This window comes from Phocoena sinus, chromosome X, assembly GCF_008692025.1.
Source record: "Phocoena sinus isolate mPhoSin1 chromosome X, mPhoSin1.pri, whole genome shotgun sequence".
Classification (NCBI taxonomy): Eukaryota; Metazoa; Chordata; class Mammalia; order Artiodactyla; family Phocoenidae; genus Phocoena; species Phocoena sinus.
The window spans coordinates 66,167,005-66,181,990 of NC_045784.1; the positions used below are offsets into that span (position 1 = coordinate 66,167,005).

The window sequence follows — 14,986 nt, forward strand, 5'->3', positions numbered from 1 at the left end:
GCCAAAAGGGAATTACCTAGTCACAGCATTCACTGACTAGGGCAAAATGTAATGAACCATTAAAAACAGTCATTCATTTACTTATCTTGGTTGTTTTGACTAATCTAATGGGTGACAGCATTAATGAAGGATAATGTATGGAATCCTGGAAGAATGTATCTCAGTCCAGAAATACCTAAGTAAATTGGCCTATCAAATTCACTGTCATTAGGACAATAAGAAATTTAACTATAATTTCAAAATGGTATGTTCTAATATTACAATTCTAGTTTAGTGTTTTAAATTCACCTCTCCTTAGTTGTTAACCAGAAACTCAGAATTTAGATTGTAAAAGTTTATTGATATGATCAAAAAGCAAACAGCCAGACATTTGGTTATCTTTGTCACTACAATGTGTCATTTTAAATAGTATTTTTAAATGCATAACAAATAATATTTAAACAATTGCTAGAAAAGTTAATTAAGAGTCTACTTAAGGCACTTCAGATGAAAGCTAATTTCAACATTTCCACAAAAGTAACACTATTCTAAGTGTAGTAAATCTGCTTTCTACAGATTTTAGCCAGAATGCAACTTCTCTCCTTAAAGAAGAAGAATGTGCTCTTAAGAGACAAAACAAATACAAAAAAACTGTCATTCTTTCAATGTTCATTGCAAATTATCTGGAGCTATACATTTTACATGGCAGTAATATTCCCCCGGTAAGTATGTACAAATCAGGGTATATTCATACAAGTCTCATAAGAATCACAGCATAAATTTACTTGGCCTGAGACAAGTACAAGAACAGCAGATAAGGAATCCAGAATCATACAATTTACAGTGGAGTAACAAAAACAGGCTCCACTAGAGAGTAAATATCCCCTCACCCACCAAATCTACTAACAAAAACAAAAACAAAACCCCCACATATAACATTTCTTCTTAGGCAATCATATCCATCTCTTTCTTCAAACCTCTATTATATAAGACTTCCAGACCACGTGGGAGAGTTATTAGATGGTAAATAGTAGCAGGCAGTCACAGTATTATTTTAATGTAATAATACTTCTAAGATTTATTAAACATTTTTTTCATTATCAGAATTCTCATATTTCCATTAACAGTGGCATTTCTGGATACTCTTTATAACTATGGGGGAGGTTATAGCTAGATCTAATGATAACCATCAACTTCCATTCTTCACAGAAATTTGGTTAGCACATACGGTTACTTTCACTGACACAAAAAAAGATAAAACTCAAAACTTCTACAAATGATTACTTTGTTCTCCACTTAAAGTGAGAAAATGAAGGCTAAAATAATAGCAAAAACCAGAACAGTTTTCAAGAAACATTTCCTTTCTATTCACAGGCAACAGCTTAATATTTCATGATTTTATTTTCCCAATCTAGGGGAGTCCTTTTCCTAAACACAAGGGTTAATGAAATATGTTGCAACTGTAATACAGATATCAACTTAACCAGATGAACCTAGCTTTTTCTCTTAGGTACAAATGAAATAAGTGATGAGCTCTAATTTGCAGAAACGTTTTAGACCATTTAAAATTTACACTGATTTTAGCACTAAGCTACATTTTTATTAGAAAGGCGCCCACCTTAAATAAAAGAAAACTAGGGAGACAGAATGAGCCTGAAATATTTCCAAATACAGGTAGTTAATACCACACTCATGCAGAAATCATAATCCTGCATTTAGAGATATTTCTTAATGTCTACAGCTACCAAGAAGCATAGTTTGCACTGCATTTCAGGAGGAAAGATGGAGGAGGACTGGCTAGTCTTTTTTTCTAAAGTCTAGACATGTACTCTGAAGAATGGTGTTCCATTTTCAGAAGACACATAGCACATATGATTTCTCTGCCCAAAAGGAAAGATGTGCAAAGTATACACATCCATGCAAAGATGGAAAAGAATGGATTCTTGATGTTGTTATCAGAACTGCCCGCCACACCTTTGGATAAGATAATAAAAAATCACATGGTCAAAAGTTAACTAAAGCAGTTTTGAACCTTGTTGTAACTAAAATGAAGTAGTAGCTTTAAAATTTTTAAAAAATATTTAATTCCACTAAATTAAATATTCCACAAAGTTTACTGGGAAGGGAAGGTTAAGAGGAGAATCATATCCAAATACTTCATGATTTTGATGGAAAATTGCTTCTTAAGGCACTATACATCTTCTTTGGTTAAATGATTAACTATTTTAATCACTTGAAAAAAAGAGGTAATACAAAATACACAAATTGCATTCTTCTTTTCACACACACGTTTTTCATTTTTCAATTTCCATTACTCCAGTGTCTACATATCTCTGGAATCCTTTTTAACTCATCAGAAAGCTGAAACAAAAATATATACCAATCTATTAGTCTCTGAAAGAAAAGTAGTCTTTACTTCTAATAAATACCTTGATTTTTTTCAGATCAAAGAACGTTTGGGTACATGTATAATAAACTTTGAGCATCAATCACAAAAAGTGAGAAACACTGAGATATTGAGGTAGTCTTAGGAGAAAAGGAAATAGAAATAACTTCGAATTAAAATATCTCCTGGAGACACCAATTAATAACTGAATCAACCACGGTGATCAAATACGTAACAGAAGTCCCAGCTTCTGGGGAGCAGAAGATTACCCTTGTATCTCAGCTAGTATTCTATAGGGGATAAATTATTTTAAAATGTACATACACAGAAGAATAAAAGTATAAAGCTAGAGGATTATAAGTCAAGGATCAAAGTTCTAGTAGGTTTTGGTCTTAAATTAAGTAAGTCTGCAGAAAATGCAAAAGAAGATTAAGTTGTTCACTAATCAAAATGCATTTAGGAATGTGACAATATAATGAACTGATCAGGGAGTGTTTCAAAATTACCTACTAAAAACTTGTGTTAAAAATACGAAGAATGAATGTGTCTCAAAAATATCACTTGATATACTTTACCTTTAGTGTTCATAGTCGTTTATACAACAGGACAATGTTGTATTAAAAGAATAGGAATTATAGTAAATGGCACTCAGATTATAAAACTAACTTACAACATTCCCCATTGTGTACTGGTACATTTATTTTGGCTAGTAACAGAATAAAAGCAAGAACTTATAACCAGGAGAATAATGTCTTCCCTGAGCCTTAGAGATCTCTATGAACATTACAAGCCAATTAGACCTTCTTAAACACTCTTTCTTATTATACACTCTACAAACTGGATTCTAATCAAATGTTCTGTTTATGCCAGCTAAAGAGCCTGAAAAGTAGAGTGAGAAGTTTTAAAAAACATTAGAAAAATAATTCTGTCATCAAAAACACGTAAAGTATGCAGATAAGGAACTGTATGAGTAGACAGGGTATAAAATGTCCTAATCATTATGTGTTTGATAGATTTCTAGGTTAAATTAGGAGATGTCAGAATAACCCTGAATGATGTTCCTGAGAAATCACATGCTATTGTTCATTGTATCATAATTATTTTAATTTCTATATGCAACATACCTAAATTAAAGCCTACCTCTTTGTTTTAGAAGCCAGAGTAATTTGGCAATACAGTCAAAAATACTGTAAAGCAACATCAACTCTAATCATTGTAAGTATAGATAATCACTATATAAATGAAAAATAATACCTATATGGATATCCATGATATTTAGATCTGAAAATAGAGAGCATCCAACTGAAGAATAATACAACGAGTCCAATACCAGCCACACACATTACTGCAGAAAAATAAAAGGACAGTAAAATGAGCATGTTAAGCATAATAAAGAGCAAGAGCATAACTTGTAGGCTATACTTCCAAGAGTAAAAAGCAAGGGCTTTAATTTACTGGTAAATCTAAACTGTACAACAAAGTTCATCCCCATTCTTATATCTTCAGCAGTCTGCCTTCTCCTTTAATTTGCTCCATTACAATATAATAGAATAGTTCCATTTACATACTTGTGTAATTTAGTTGTATGAAATAATGAATTTCATTAAAGCCATCACAGTCAAGAATTTAGTGTTAAATACACTGTTTTATGACTGACAAGAAAATAACTCAGTTATTAAACTTCTTTTAAATCCTTAGTATGATCTTATTTATTATTGATAAATATTCACTTAAAGACATCTGGCAATATCATTGTGAAAGCCTTACTTGAAAGTATTTTATTCATTCACTGGTAACTACACTGCTTGTATGAGGAACTCCTTCAACATGGATTCCTCATTTGAATTATGAGGGGAAAAAACCCGCCCAGATTCCTAGTCCTAAATTCATAGCTCTCTCCATTAATCCCACATGCTCTGGTTTAGCATAGCAGCTACCAACCTTAACTCTAGATGCTGACCCTACAATGCTCAAGTATGATTCCCATAACATGAGGCTCTTTGAGTCCCTGGACTAAGACTGGCTAAGAAGCATAGAGGGAGGGGTGTGGGAAAGCATGTGTGCTACAGCAATGGAAGCTCCAGGGAAACTGGAGCTCCATATTTATTGGCCGATACCAAAAACAACTTTTAGTTTTGTTATACTTAGAGAATAATTCTTTTTCCTTTTAAAATTTTCACACAATATGATTAGGGGCCAAAATGTAAATGTTAAATATATTATATCTGAGTATTAACACATGCTCTTTGGAGAAGTCTTTTTTTTTCCCTAATCAAATGCACACATACATGTATATATACAGTTTCACTCTGAATATATACTTGTACTCTACTTTTTTCACGTATCTAAGAATGCTTCAGGTAGTTCTTGGTACATAATAGGCACTAAAGAAATATATATTATTACTATTTGTGACTATTTCATTAAGTTAGAATCTTAGAAGTAAATCAAATTGTGACTATTTTAATATATGTCACCAAAATGTTTTACAATTTAAATTCATGCCAGCCGTGTAGTACCCAGATGGCCTTTCCCCAATAATGAATACTGAAATAGGCAATTTTTCAAAAGTCAGGAATGAAAGGATGTATATTGACTAGATAAAAAATTGTTACATTAGTTCTATTTTTCTAATATGTAAAAATTCATTTCAATTCAGCAAAATACATATCTCCCAAATTTAAAATCCAATGTCATCATCTTTTTTCTAGAAGAAAAAGTAAATAGATTTATTAACCTAGGTTAATTTTGATGACATTTAACTCTTTAACCATAAAAAGAAAACTCTTAGACTGATTTCATGTAAAACTCTTAGACATAAATTACATTGTTTGCATTTCTTTGTAACAAATATCAGTGTGTGAATATTCTAATATATAAAAAGTCTATGCAAACCAATAGGAAAAGGAATAAGACTCTAATACATAAATGGCAAAAGACATTTTACAGAAGGGAAAACACAAACAGCTAATAAACATCTAAGAAAATACTCAACTATACTAATAACCAAAGAAGTACAAAATAATGTATTTCCCCCTTATCTGATTAGCAAATATACACATACACATTTTTAATGAGGTTATCTAATGTTGATAAAGTTACAGTGAAACAAGCATTTTGAAATACCACTGGTAGGAATCTAAATTATTAAAATATTTGGGGAAAGAATTTGGCATCGTCAGCTTAAAACATCAAGATAATTGAAAATACTCATACACAGGACCCAGTCATTCTACTTTAAGGAATTAATATGAAAGAGGATAAAGTTTAATATGCACCATAATAGTCACTAAATAAGTATTATAATGAAAGTTAGGAAAAAAGTAAACACTTAACAAAATCAGATAGGTTAAGTAAATTACAGTATAGACTATAAATTAAAAATTATGTATGGGAAAGTATTAGTGAAATATTTTAACTCTGGTTAAAAAGGGGTGGTATAAGATTCAAAGTATTATACATACAGTTGAAAAGATGTTTTTATAAATGGAAGGAACTTATATTACATTAAAATTATTAGCTTTTCAATGGTGGAATAATGGGTAACTCTCCCCCGAAATGTTTCATTCTCCTATTTTCCCCCACATTTTCTACAATGAGCACATATTATTTTTATAATCATAAAGAAGTAAAATAATATAACTAAGAGGGGAAGTGATTAAAAGGACATTCTTTTTTCTGTATTAAAGGCAGAATTGCTACATTTTGGCATATGATATGACTTACTCTTTCGCTTTCCAATATCCATGTCAGATGTAGCAGCTTCACATAAAAGCACCATCCCTAAGGTAACCCCACCATCTTAGAAAAATTGTTTAAGGAGAAATTCACACAGACAAAAATAACATACAACTTTAATATTTCTAGAATAATATAGAATGAATAAATATATGAACCTTCTACTCTCAATTACAAAAAATTATAACTACATAATCTGGTGTCTACATAGTATGACAATTATTTACTATGAAGATATAATAAAAATTAAGGTTAGAAAATTACTTTATTTGCACAAATAAAAACTGATATTTTAAACAAATGTCTGATATCAGTATTTAAAACTGATATTTAAACTCATAGATGAAATATGAGTTTTCCTCTAAAATTGTACTTTGAAATAAACTTCTGGAACATTCTTCCAACTATTGTGCCAATCTCATACACATTTTAAAAAATTAAATAGCCATTTTGAACACACAAAAAAGAACACACTTGAAACGTACACCATTTAAAGAATAGCAACTGGGCTTCCCTGGTGGCGCGGTGGTTGAGAGTCCACCTGCCGATGCAGGGGACACGGGTTCATGCCCCGGTCCGGGAGGATCCCACATGCCGTGGAGCGGCTGGGCCCATGAGCCATGGCTGCTGAGCCTGCGCGTCCAGAGCCTGTGCTCCGCAACGGGAGAGGCCACAACAGTGAGAGGCCCGTGTACCACCAAAAAAAAAAAAAAAGAATAGCAACTAATTTTTATTTGAAAAATAACTTATCAAAATTTTCCAGAATTTCAATAATTAACCTTTAAAGCACAAATTACTACTAAACTACCTAAACTGTCCTATTCTAATAAAAAGAGAAAATCCTGCGAGCTATAACCTCACTTTTATTCAGCTTAATATAGAAGCTATATAAATACAAAATAGACTTACTCGTGCAAAAGGTAACACATGGCATGGCAGAACAGTAAAATAAGAAAAATCACATTTTGAAACAAATAGAATGTGTTCTAGTAGAAAAGAGAGACTCACCCTGCAGTTTGGTGAATACAAACAGCAGTTTAAAATGCTCATATTAATTATGCATATACACATGCACATTGTATGCTACCTCATGTGGGTATAATTAAACAGAAAGGGGCATAAACTCATTCATGTTTTTTGTTTTTTAGCCAAGTTGTCTTCTCCAGTGATTAGTTTTTTTCTTACTGGGGTTCTTTGTATGCATGTAAGCATAAAGACTGATCATTTCTATAGGCTTTGGCTATAGGTACTCTGATTAATGGTTGAGACTTTTGTTTTTGGAATGGTTTGCTTCTGTATCATGGTCTATGAGCTTTCCATCTTACAGTATACCACCAAGGTCCAGCTATCAAGAGCTATGATGCACTTCCATATGTATTGTTTCATTTCATTTATAGACTCTTTAAACTTTTACTATTATACTTTTACTGCCTATTATAGGGAGGCACTATTAGTTGGAGTCACAAAGTTAGAGGAAATACAGACCATTCCTTAGACAAGTTTACACTCTAGTGGGGGGATACAAGCAATAAATAATAAAAAATTACATAATCATGATGACATGTTACCCTGAGAGAACTAAATAGAAAAGAGAGGAGGTGGTATTCCATAACATACAGGAACTAGGCTACTAAACGAGCTACTAGGGGGACTTCCCTGCTGGTGCAGTGGTTAAGAATCTGCCTGCCAATGCAGGGGACACAGGTTTGATCCCTGGTCCGGGAAGATCCCACATGCCACGGAGCAACTAAGCCCGTGCTCCACAACTACTGAGCCTGTGCTCTAGAGCTCATGCACCACAACTACTGAAGCCCACATGCCCTAGATCCCGCGACCCACAACTACTGAGCCCACGTGCCACAACTACTGAGCCCATGTGCTGCAACTACTGAAGCCCGCACACTTAGAGCCTGTGCTCCACAACAAGAGAAGCCACAACAACGAGAAGCCCCTGCACCGCAATGAAGGGTAGCCTCTGCTCACCGCAACTAGAGAAAGCCTGCATGCAGCAACAAAGACCCAACGCAGCCAAAAATAAATTGAAAAAAATTAATTAAAAAAATTAAATAAAAGAAATAAATGAGCTAGTAGGTTTGGGGTTCAAGATGGCAGAGTAGGAGGATGTGAGCTTACCTCCCCCAACAAACATATCAAAAATACACCTAAATGTGGAATAATTCTCATGGAAACATAACTAGACACTGGCAGAAGAAATCCTATACAACCAAAACTGAAAGGAAGATCTCCACTTAACCGGGTAGGTCAGGAAAAAAAAAGGTGTTGGGTCAGGACCCACTCCTCCTGGAGGGATCTGTAAGGAAGAGAAGGTCCGCATGGGTGGACCCTCACCCTGGGGAGTGAGCAGGTCATGTCACAGTCTGGGCATCCCACTCCTTGCCTGCTAGGAAATTTGCTGGGACAGACAAAAGGGCTACAGAAGCTTAGATTCTACTTGCAAGGAGCACACGAGTGATGGCTTGCTAACCATCAGGGCAGAGTGAGCCCTGCACTGATATCTGTCACACCACAATCCCAACCTGAAGGGGCGGACACCCCAGCTGTGCTCACTCCACCCTACAGCCTGGCGCGAGATCTGGGCAAAGACTTGGTCTAGCTACGCAGAGACAGACCAGGTTGCCTAGGGTGGTACCACAAGAACATGCAGCAGCTAAGCGCTGAAATCTCAGGAAGACAGGTCCTGGGAGAGGACTCATCTAGCTATACAAAGACTGCCTGGAGGGCCTGGGGTGTGGTCCAGGTGTACACAGTCGTTCCTATCGCAGTGGCACCTAGGCTCTGCCAACTCCACACCCTAGCTTAGCTCTAGATATGGGGCAGACAGGTCTTGGGAGAAGACTGCCACAGAGGCAGCCCAGTTCTCTCATGGCAGTGCAGCCCCCTCAATTCCTGCAGCCACAATGCTCCAACCCCCACAGCCTTGCACTAGATCTGGGACAAACACAACAAAGGGATGCAACCTTGTACTGCTTCTGAGCCGAACTGTGGATAGCTACACAGGCAGCACATAAGTCCTCTGTGACTGCATAGGCCTCACTTGCTTTAGCAGTCACCTCCAATGGGGCAGGGCACGCATTCAAGGGCAGTGGAGCCTGATTAAACCCGACCCTCAGGGCTTCTATTCCAAGAACTGGGGAGCAGACCCTGCCCCTAACAGGGTAGGGATAGCCATGGAGCAGAGAGGAAGCCCAACTCATATCCTGCATAGTCTCTAGATACTCCAACACCAACCAAAACCCCCATCAAGGGGATAATGACCAGCACACCCTGAGGAAAGACGTGGCTGGTATCCACACCAAAACCACCCTCGCAGCAAAAACGTTGGACACACACAGTCTACACCGGGATGCTCCCACTTAAAAACACCCCTTTAAGACCACAGAAGATAACTGTTTCTCCTGAAATCATAGAGACAGAGAATGTTAAGTAAAATGAAAAGGCAGAAGAACTACTCCCAATTAAAGAACAAGAGAGGGCTTCCCTGATGGTGCAGTGGTTGAGAGTCCGCCTGTCGATGCAGGGGACATGGGTTCGTGCCCCGGTCCGGGAAGATCCCACATGCCGCGGAACGGCTAGGCCCCTGAGCCATGGCCGCTGAACCTGTGCGTCTGGAGCCTGTGCTCCACAATGGGAGAGGCCACAACAGTGAGAGGCCCGTGTACAGCAAAAAAATAAAATAAAATAAAATAATAATAAACCAGTACATAGATTTAAAAAACAATTTAAAAAATTTTAAAAGTGACTGTAACTACAATAAACAGTAAAAGGTTAAGCATGGGGCTTCCCTGGTGGCGCAGTGGTTGAGAGTCCGCCTGCCGATGCAGGGGATACCGGTTCGTGCCCCGGTCCGGGAGGATCCCGCATGCCGCGGAGTGGCTGGGCCCGTGAGCCATGGCCGCTGGGCCTGCGCGTCCGGAGCCTGTGCTCCGCAATGGGAGAGGCCACAGCAGTGAGAGGCCCGCATACCGCAAAAAAAAAAAAAAAAGGTTAAGCATGAAGATGTAAAACAGGACATCAAAATCACAGAATGTGGGGGAGGGGAGTATATGCATATAAATGAATATATATATATATATATATATATATATATATATATATATATATATGGTAGGCTGAAAGGTTCGTTCGGTTTTTTCCGTAAGATGGCTCTAGTAGCACTTAGTTGTCTTTATTCATTTGAAACAATTTTGTTAGACTGTATGTGACAGCTGTCATATCAGCATGCATTTAAAAAAAACTAATCAAAATTGGTGAATTTTTGTGTAGCCATTTTAATAATGAAGATGGGGGAAATAGCAACATTTTCAGCATATTATGCTTTATTATTTCAAGAAAGGTAAAAACGCAACTGAAATGCAAAAAACGGTTTGTGCAGTGTATGGAGAAGGTGCTGTGAGTGATCGAACATGTCAAAAGTTGTTTGCGGGGCTTCCCTGGTGGTGCAGTGGTTAAGAATCCGCCTGCCAATGCAGGGGACATGGGTTCAAGCCCTGGTCTGGGAAGATCCCACATGCCATGGAGCAACTAAGCCTGTGTACCACAACTACTGAGCCTGTGCTCTAGAGCCCACAAGCCACAACTTACTGAGCCCGTGCTCCCTAGAGCCCGTGCTCTGCAATAAGAGAAGCCATCTCAATGAGAAGCACGTGCAGCGCAACGAAGAGTAGCCCCCACTCGCTGCCACTAGAGAAAGCCCGTGTGCAGCAACGAACACCCAATGCAGCCAAAAATAAAATAAATAAATTTATAAAAACAAAAAAAGTGATTTGCAAAGTTTCGTGCTGGAGATTTATCGCTGGACGATGTGCCACGGTCGGGTAGACCAGTTTAAGTTGATAGCAATCAAATCGAGACATTAATTGAGAACAATCAACGTTATACCACGTGGGAGATAGCCAACATACTCAAAATATCCAAAACAAGTGCTGAAAATCATTTGCACCAGCTTAGTTATATGAATCGCTTTGATGTTTGGGTTCCACATAAGTTAAGCAAAAAAAACCTTCTTGACCGTATTTCCACATGTGATCCTCTACTGAAAAGCAACGAAAACGTTCCGTCTTTAAGACAAATTGTGACAGGCAATGAAAAGTGGACACTGTACAACAATGTGGAACAGAAGAGATCTTGGGTCAAGCGAAATGATCCACCACCAACCACAGCTCCCAATTAGACCAACTGAAAGCGGAACTTGATGAAAAGCGTCCAGAATTAGTCAACAGAAAACGCATAATCTTCCATCAGGATAACGCTAGACCGCATGTTTCTTTGATGACCAGGCAAAAAGTGTTACAACTTGGCTGGGAAGTTCTGATTCATCCTCCTTATTCACCAGACATTGCACCTTCGGATTTCCATTTATTTCAGTCTTTACAAAATTCTCTTAATGGAAAAATTTTCAATTCCCTGGAAGACTGTAAAAGGAACCTGGAACAGTTCTTTGCTCAAAAAGATAAAAAGTTTTGGGAGGATGGAATTATGAAGTTGCCTGAAAAATGGCAGAAAGTAGTGGAACAAAAGGGTGAAGATTTTGTTCAATAAAGTTCTTGGTGAAAGTGAAAAATGTCTTTTATTTTTACTTAAAAACCGAAGGCACTTTTTGGCCAACCCAATATATATGAATCTATGTACGAAACAGAAACAGACTCATAGACATAGAAAACAAACTTATGATTATGAAAGGGGAGAGGGAGGGAGGGACAAATTAGGGTTATGGGATTAACAAACACAAACTACTATACATAAAATAGATAAGCAGCAAGGATTTACTGTATAGCACAGGGAATTATATTCAATATCTTGTAATAACCTATAATGGAATATAATCTGAAAAAAACTGAATCAGTATGTTGTACACCTGAAACTAACACAAATATTGTAAATCAACTACACTTCAATAAAAAAATAAAAGAGCCAGTAGAAGAAAGTACATTATATATGATGAAGGCAAAAATATTTGTATAAAAGGAAGCATAAGTATAGAATTGTGGAAAAATGTTTGTTACTTTATTATTGTCCAAGCTATATTTAAACAATTTCTTTGCCTACTGAATTAGCAGTTTAAAAAAATAATACATAACGATGGTTAGGACTTGCCAGGGAAAGCAGGGCACATATATATTTCTGGCAGCAAACCTCCCTACCCCACCGCCTTTTTTTTTTGGCCTCACTGCGTGCTATGTGGGATCTTAGTTCCCTGACCAGGGATTCAACCCACACCCCCTGCACTGGAAGCACAGAATCTTAACCACTGGACCACCAGGGAAGTCCCTTCTACCCTTAAATTTAAGCAATAGCCTTTCGGAAAACAATTTGGACAAAACACGAAGAGCAATAGACAGATTTACACACTCTGTTTCATACTTCTGGAAATTCAGAGATATGCCAATTATTATTATTATTTTTGGCTGTGCCGTGTGTCTTGCAGGATCTTATTTCCCTGACCAGGGATCGAACCTGGGCCCCCAGCAGTGAAAGCCTGGAATCCTAACCACTGGACCACCAGGGAATGCTGTCAATTATTTTTATACCCAAGAAAACATTCTTTCCAATATTCACCAATAGGAGAATAATTGAATTATGATATATCTATTATAAAGACATTGATAATGATGACTATTTTTCCTTTTCCTTGCCAATATTTTCTTATTGCTCTGTAATTCTCATGCACTTTTGTAACTTTGAAGGCCATATACAATTTATTAAATGCTTATAATACATTAAAAAACCAAACTGTGTGTGAAGTATGTCTATAACTATAAAAAATGGAACTCCTCTTAGTCATCTAGATGATGGGATGACAAGGCAGGGCAAATGACATTACCACCAAGTCACTGGGCAGATTCTCTAACAGCCTGGGCTACAATTGATTCCTGTATGTCAATGTTAGGACCCCTTGGCTGAGAAGCACAACTCTAGGAACATTACATTTATTCCCCTTGTTGATTTGCTCCGCAGAGTCACTGCTTATGCATTCAGGTGGGTAAACTATGATCAGTAATACTAAGAAATGTAGACTGCTACCTATCTGATATCACTGTTACCTATTCTTCAGCTTACAGAGACATCAATTTTCAGATGTGAGAAAGTAAAAATCTACCCTGCCATTCAAGAGGATGGGCCAACACACATATAAAGTAGCTGCACAGTTTACAGGAAATAATATTTCTCCCTAGGGCATGCTGCAGCTGTAAAATGTCAAAATAAACCCTGTCTTTGAGTAACTACAGTTTTCTTACTCAATGAGGAACCTTGTTCTCTAAAATCGTAGACTGATTCAAATTATATCAGTAAGACGGAAACATTCCATTCTTGACTGGAGGATCTAAGTTACTCAATTTACAAGTACAATTTCTAAGTAGCCTCAATTTACAACCAAAGTACAGAGCTTTAAAAAAGGCGTTTCTGGGTTTCCCTGGTGGTGCAGTGGTTAAGAATCCACCTGCCAAGGCAGGGGACACGGGTTCGAGCCCTGGTCTGGGAAGATCCCACATGCTGCGGAGCAACTAAGCCCACGAGCCACAACTACTGAGCCCGTGTGCCACAACTACTGAAGCCCACATGCCTAGAGCCTGTGCTCTGCAACAAGAGAAGCCACCGCAACAAGAAGCCCGCCCACTGCAACAAAGAGTAGCCCCACTTGCCACAACTAGAGAAAGCCCACATGCAGCAATGAAGACCCAATGCAGACAAAAATAAATAAATAAATTTAATTTTAAAAAAAAGGAGTTTCTGAAGACAAATTCCCAAATTTATCTGAACGGTGTAGTTTCCAGGAAACAGAACCCTGGGTTCACTTCACAGTCCAGACCTGATTCTGATCCCTTTACACTTAGCCTGGCTTTGCTTTGAGCTCATCAAAACATTGCTTCATTTACATTTCATCTAAGCTCCACCTTTCCTTAAATCCTATAACAACTCTATCTTTCCTTAGGTAAGATATCCCATGGTCCCTCTGATTTGTAGTCTCCTTTGTAGCAATGATCCAATAAACTTGGCTTTATCAGACTTGCAGGTTTGTCCCTGGTGGTCTTTAGCTGATCAGGCTAAGACAGATGACACAGTAATATGATTCCAAAGATATTATGACTTGCACTAATAAGAGAGCAGCCTCAACCAAATGCTGTAGAATGTGAGAAAACAGACAAATTAAAATGTGGCACCAAGAACTTATTGTAAAGAGGATACTAAACAGAAGAACAATGTGTGTTTCAGCTACAAACTGGGCTTGGCTGCTTCCATGGATATAATTCTGGGGGAAAAAAGGACAAAATTTAATCTTTAAATATACAGTAAATTTTGGTGATTTAATCCTAAAATTGACTACTTTCAAACACTATGAAATTAATAATTTACCTGATGTATGTAAGCATTGGATCTGTAGCATTCATCAGTAAAAAGTTTGATTAAAATGAAAGCTATTTCTGTGTTATTTATTATTATTTGTACTTATATTTATTTGTACTTATTCACTGTACTTATACTGTGTTTTCAACAACAGAATATATGAGAAAACTAGTTTTTCAGTGTAGAAGACCATGAGGTACAATAAAATAAACTCCATGAAAACAGGGACTATGTTTTTCTTATCACTATACCTAGTAATACCTAGTACAGTGCCTAGAAAGGATAGATGCTCAAGTACTTAATCGTCTATTATTCTATTTAGTTGAAGGCTAACTTTCATTCTTAGCCACGTTACTCAAAAGAACTACCAAATGGGATAAGGAACTTCCCACTTCTAAGAGTACTGCACAGCTTTTTAGCAATTGAAGCTCATTAATACAAAGAGATTGAAAAGTCAAAACTAAATCTAGTTCCTTCATACACTGGCACTGATCTCACAGGATAATAATAATTAAGGTT

At 37.0% G+C, this 14,986-nt stretch overlaps 1 protein-coding gene and 1 non-coding gene across 5 annotated transcripts in view; both read right to left on the reverse strand.

Moving 5' to 3' along the window:
* Window positions 1-319: 319 nt before the first annotated feature.
* Window positions 320-14,986, reverse strand: part of MAGT1 (magnesium transporter 1) — a 47,467-nt gene continuing 32,800 nt past the window's right edge. For 3 of the 4 annotated variants that reach the window (XM_032619504.1, XM_032619502.1, XM_032619503.1), the window contains 4 exons: window positions 14,309-14,372; window positions 6,092-6,166; window positions 3,620-3,710; window positions 320-2,340 (listed from right to left, as the gene is read on the reverse strand). In XM_032619504.1, coding sequence (XP_032475395.1) covers window positions 2,325-2,340; window positions 3,620-3,710; window positions 6,092-6,166; window positions 14,309-14,372 — 246 coding nt within the window. In that variant the 3' untranslated portion in view covers window positions 320-2,324. Of the gene's footprint in view, window positions 2,341-3,619; window positions 3,711-6,091; window positions 6,167-13,784; window positions 14,244-14,308; window positions 14,373-14,986 lie in introns of those variants that run through there. The other variant, XM_032619506.1, reaches the window with a different exon arrangement.
* On the reverse strand, window positions 12,557-12,629 carry TRNAE-UUC. The gene has a single exon. It is a non-coding gene; the product is annotated as a tRNA-Glu (tRNA).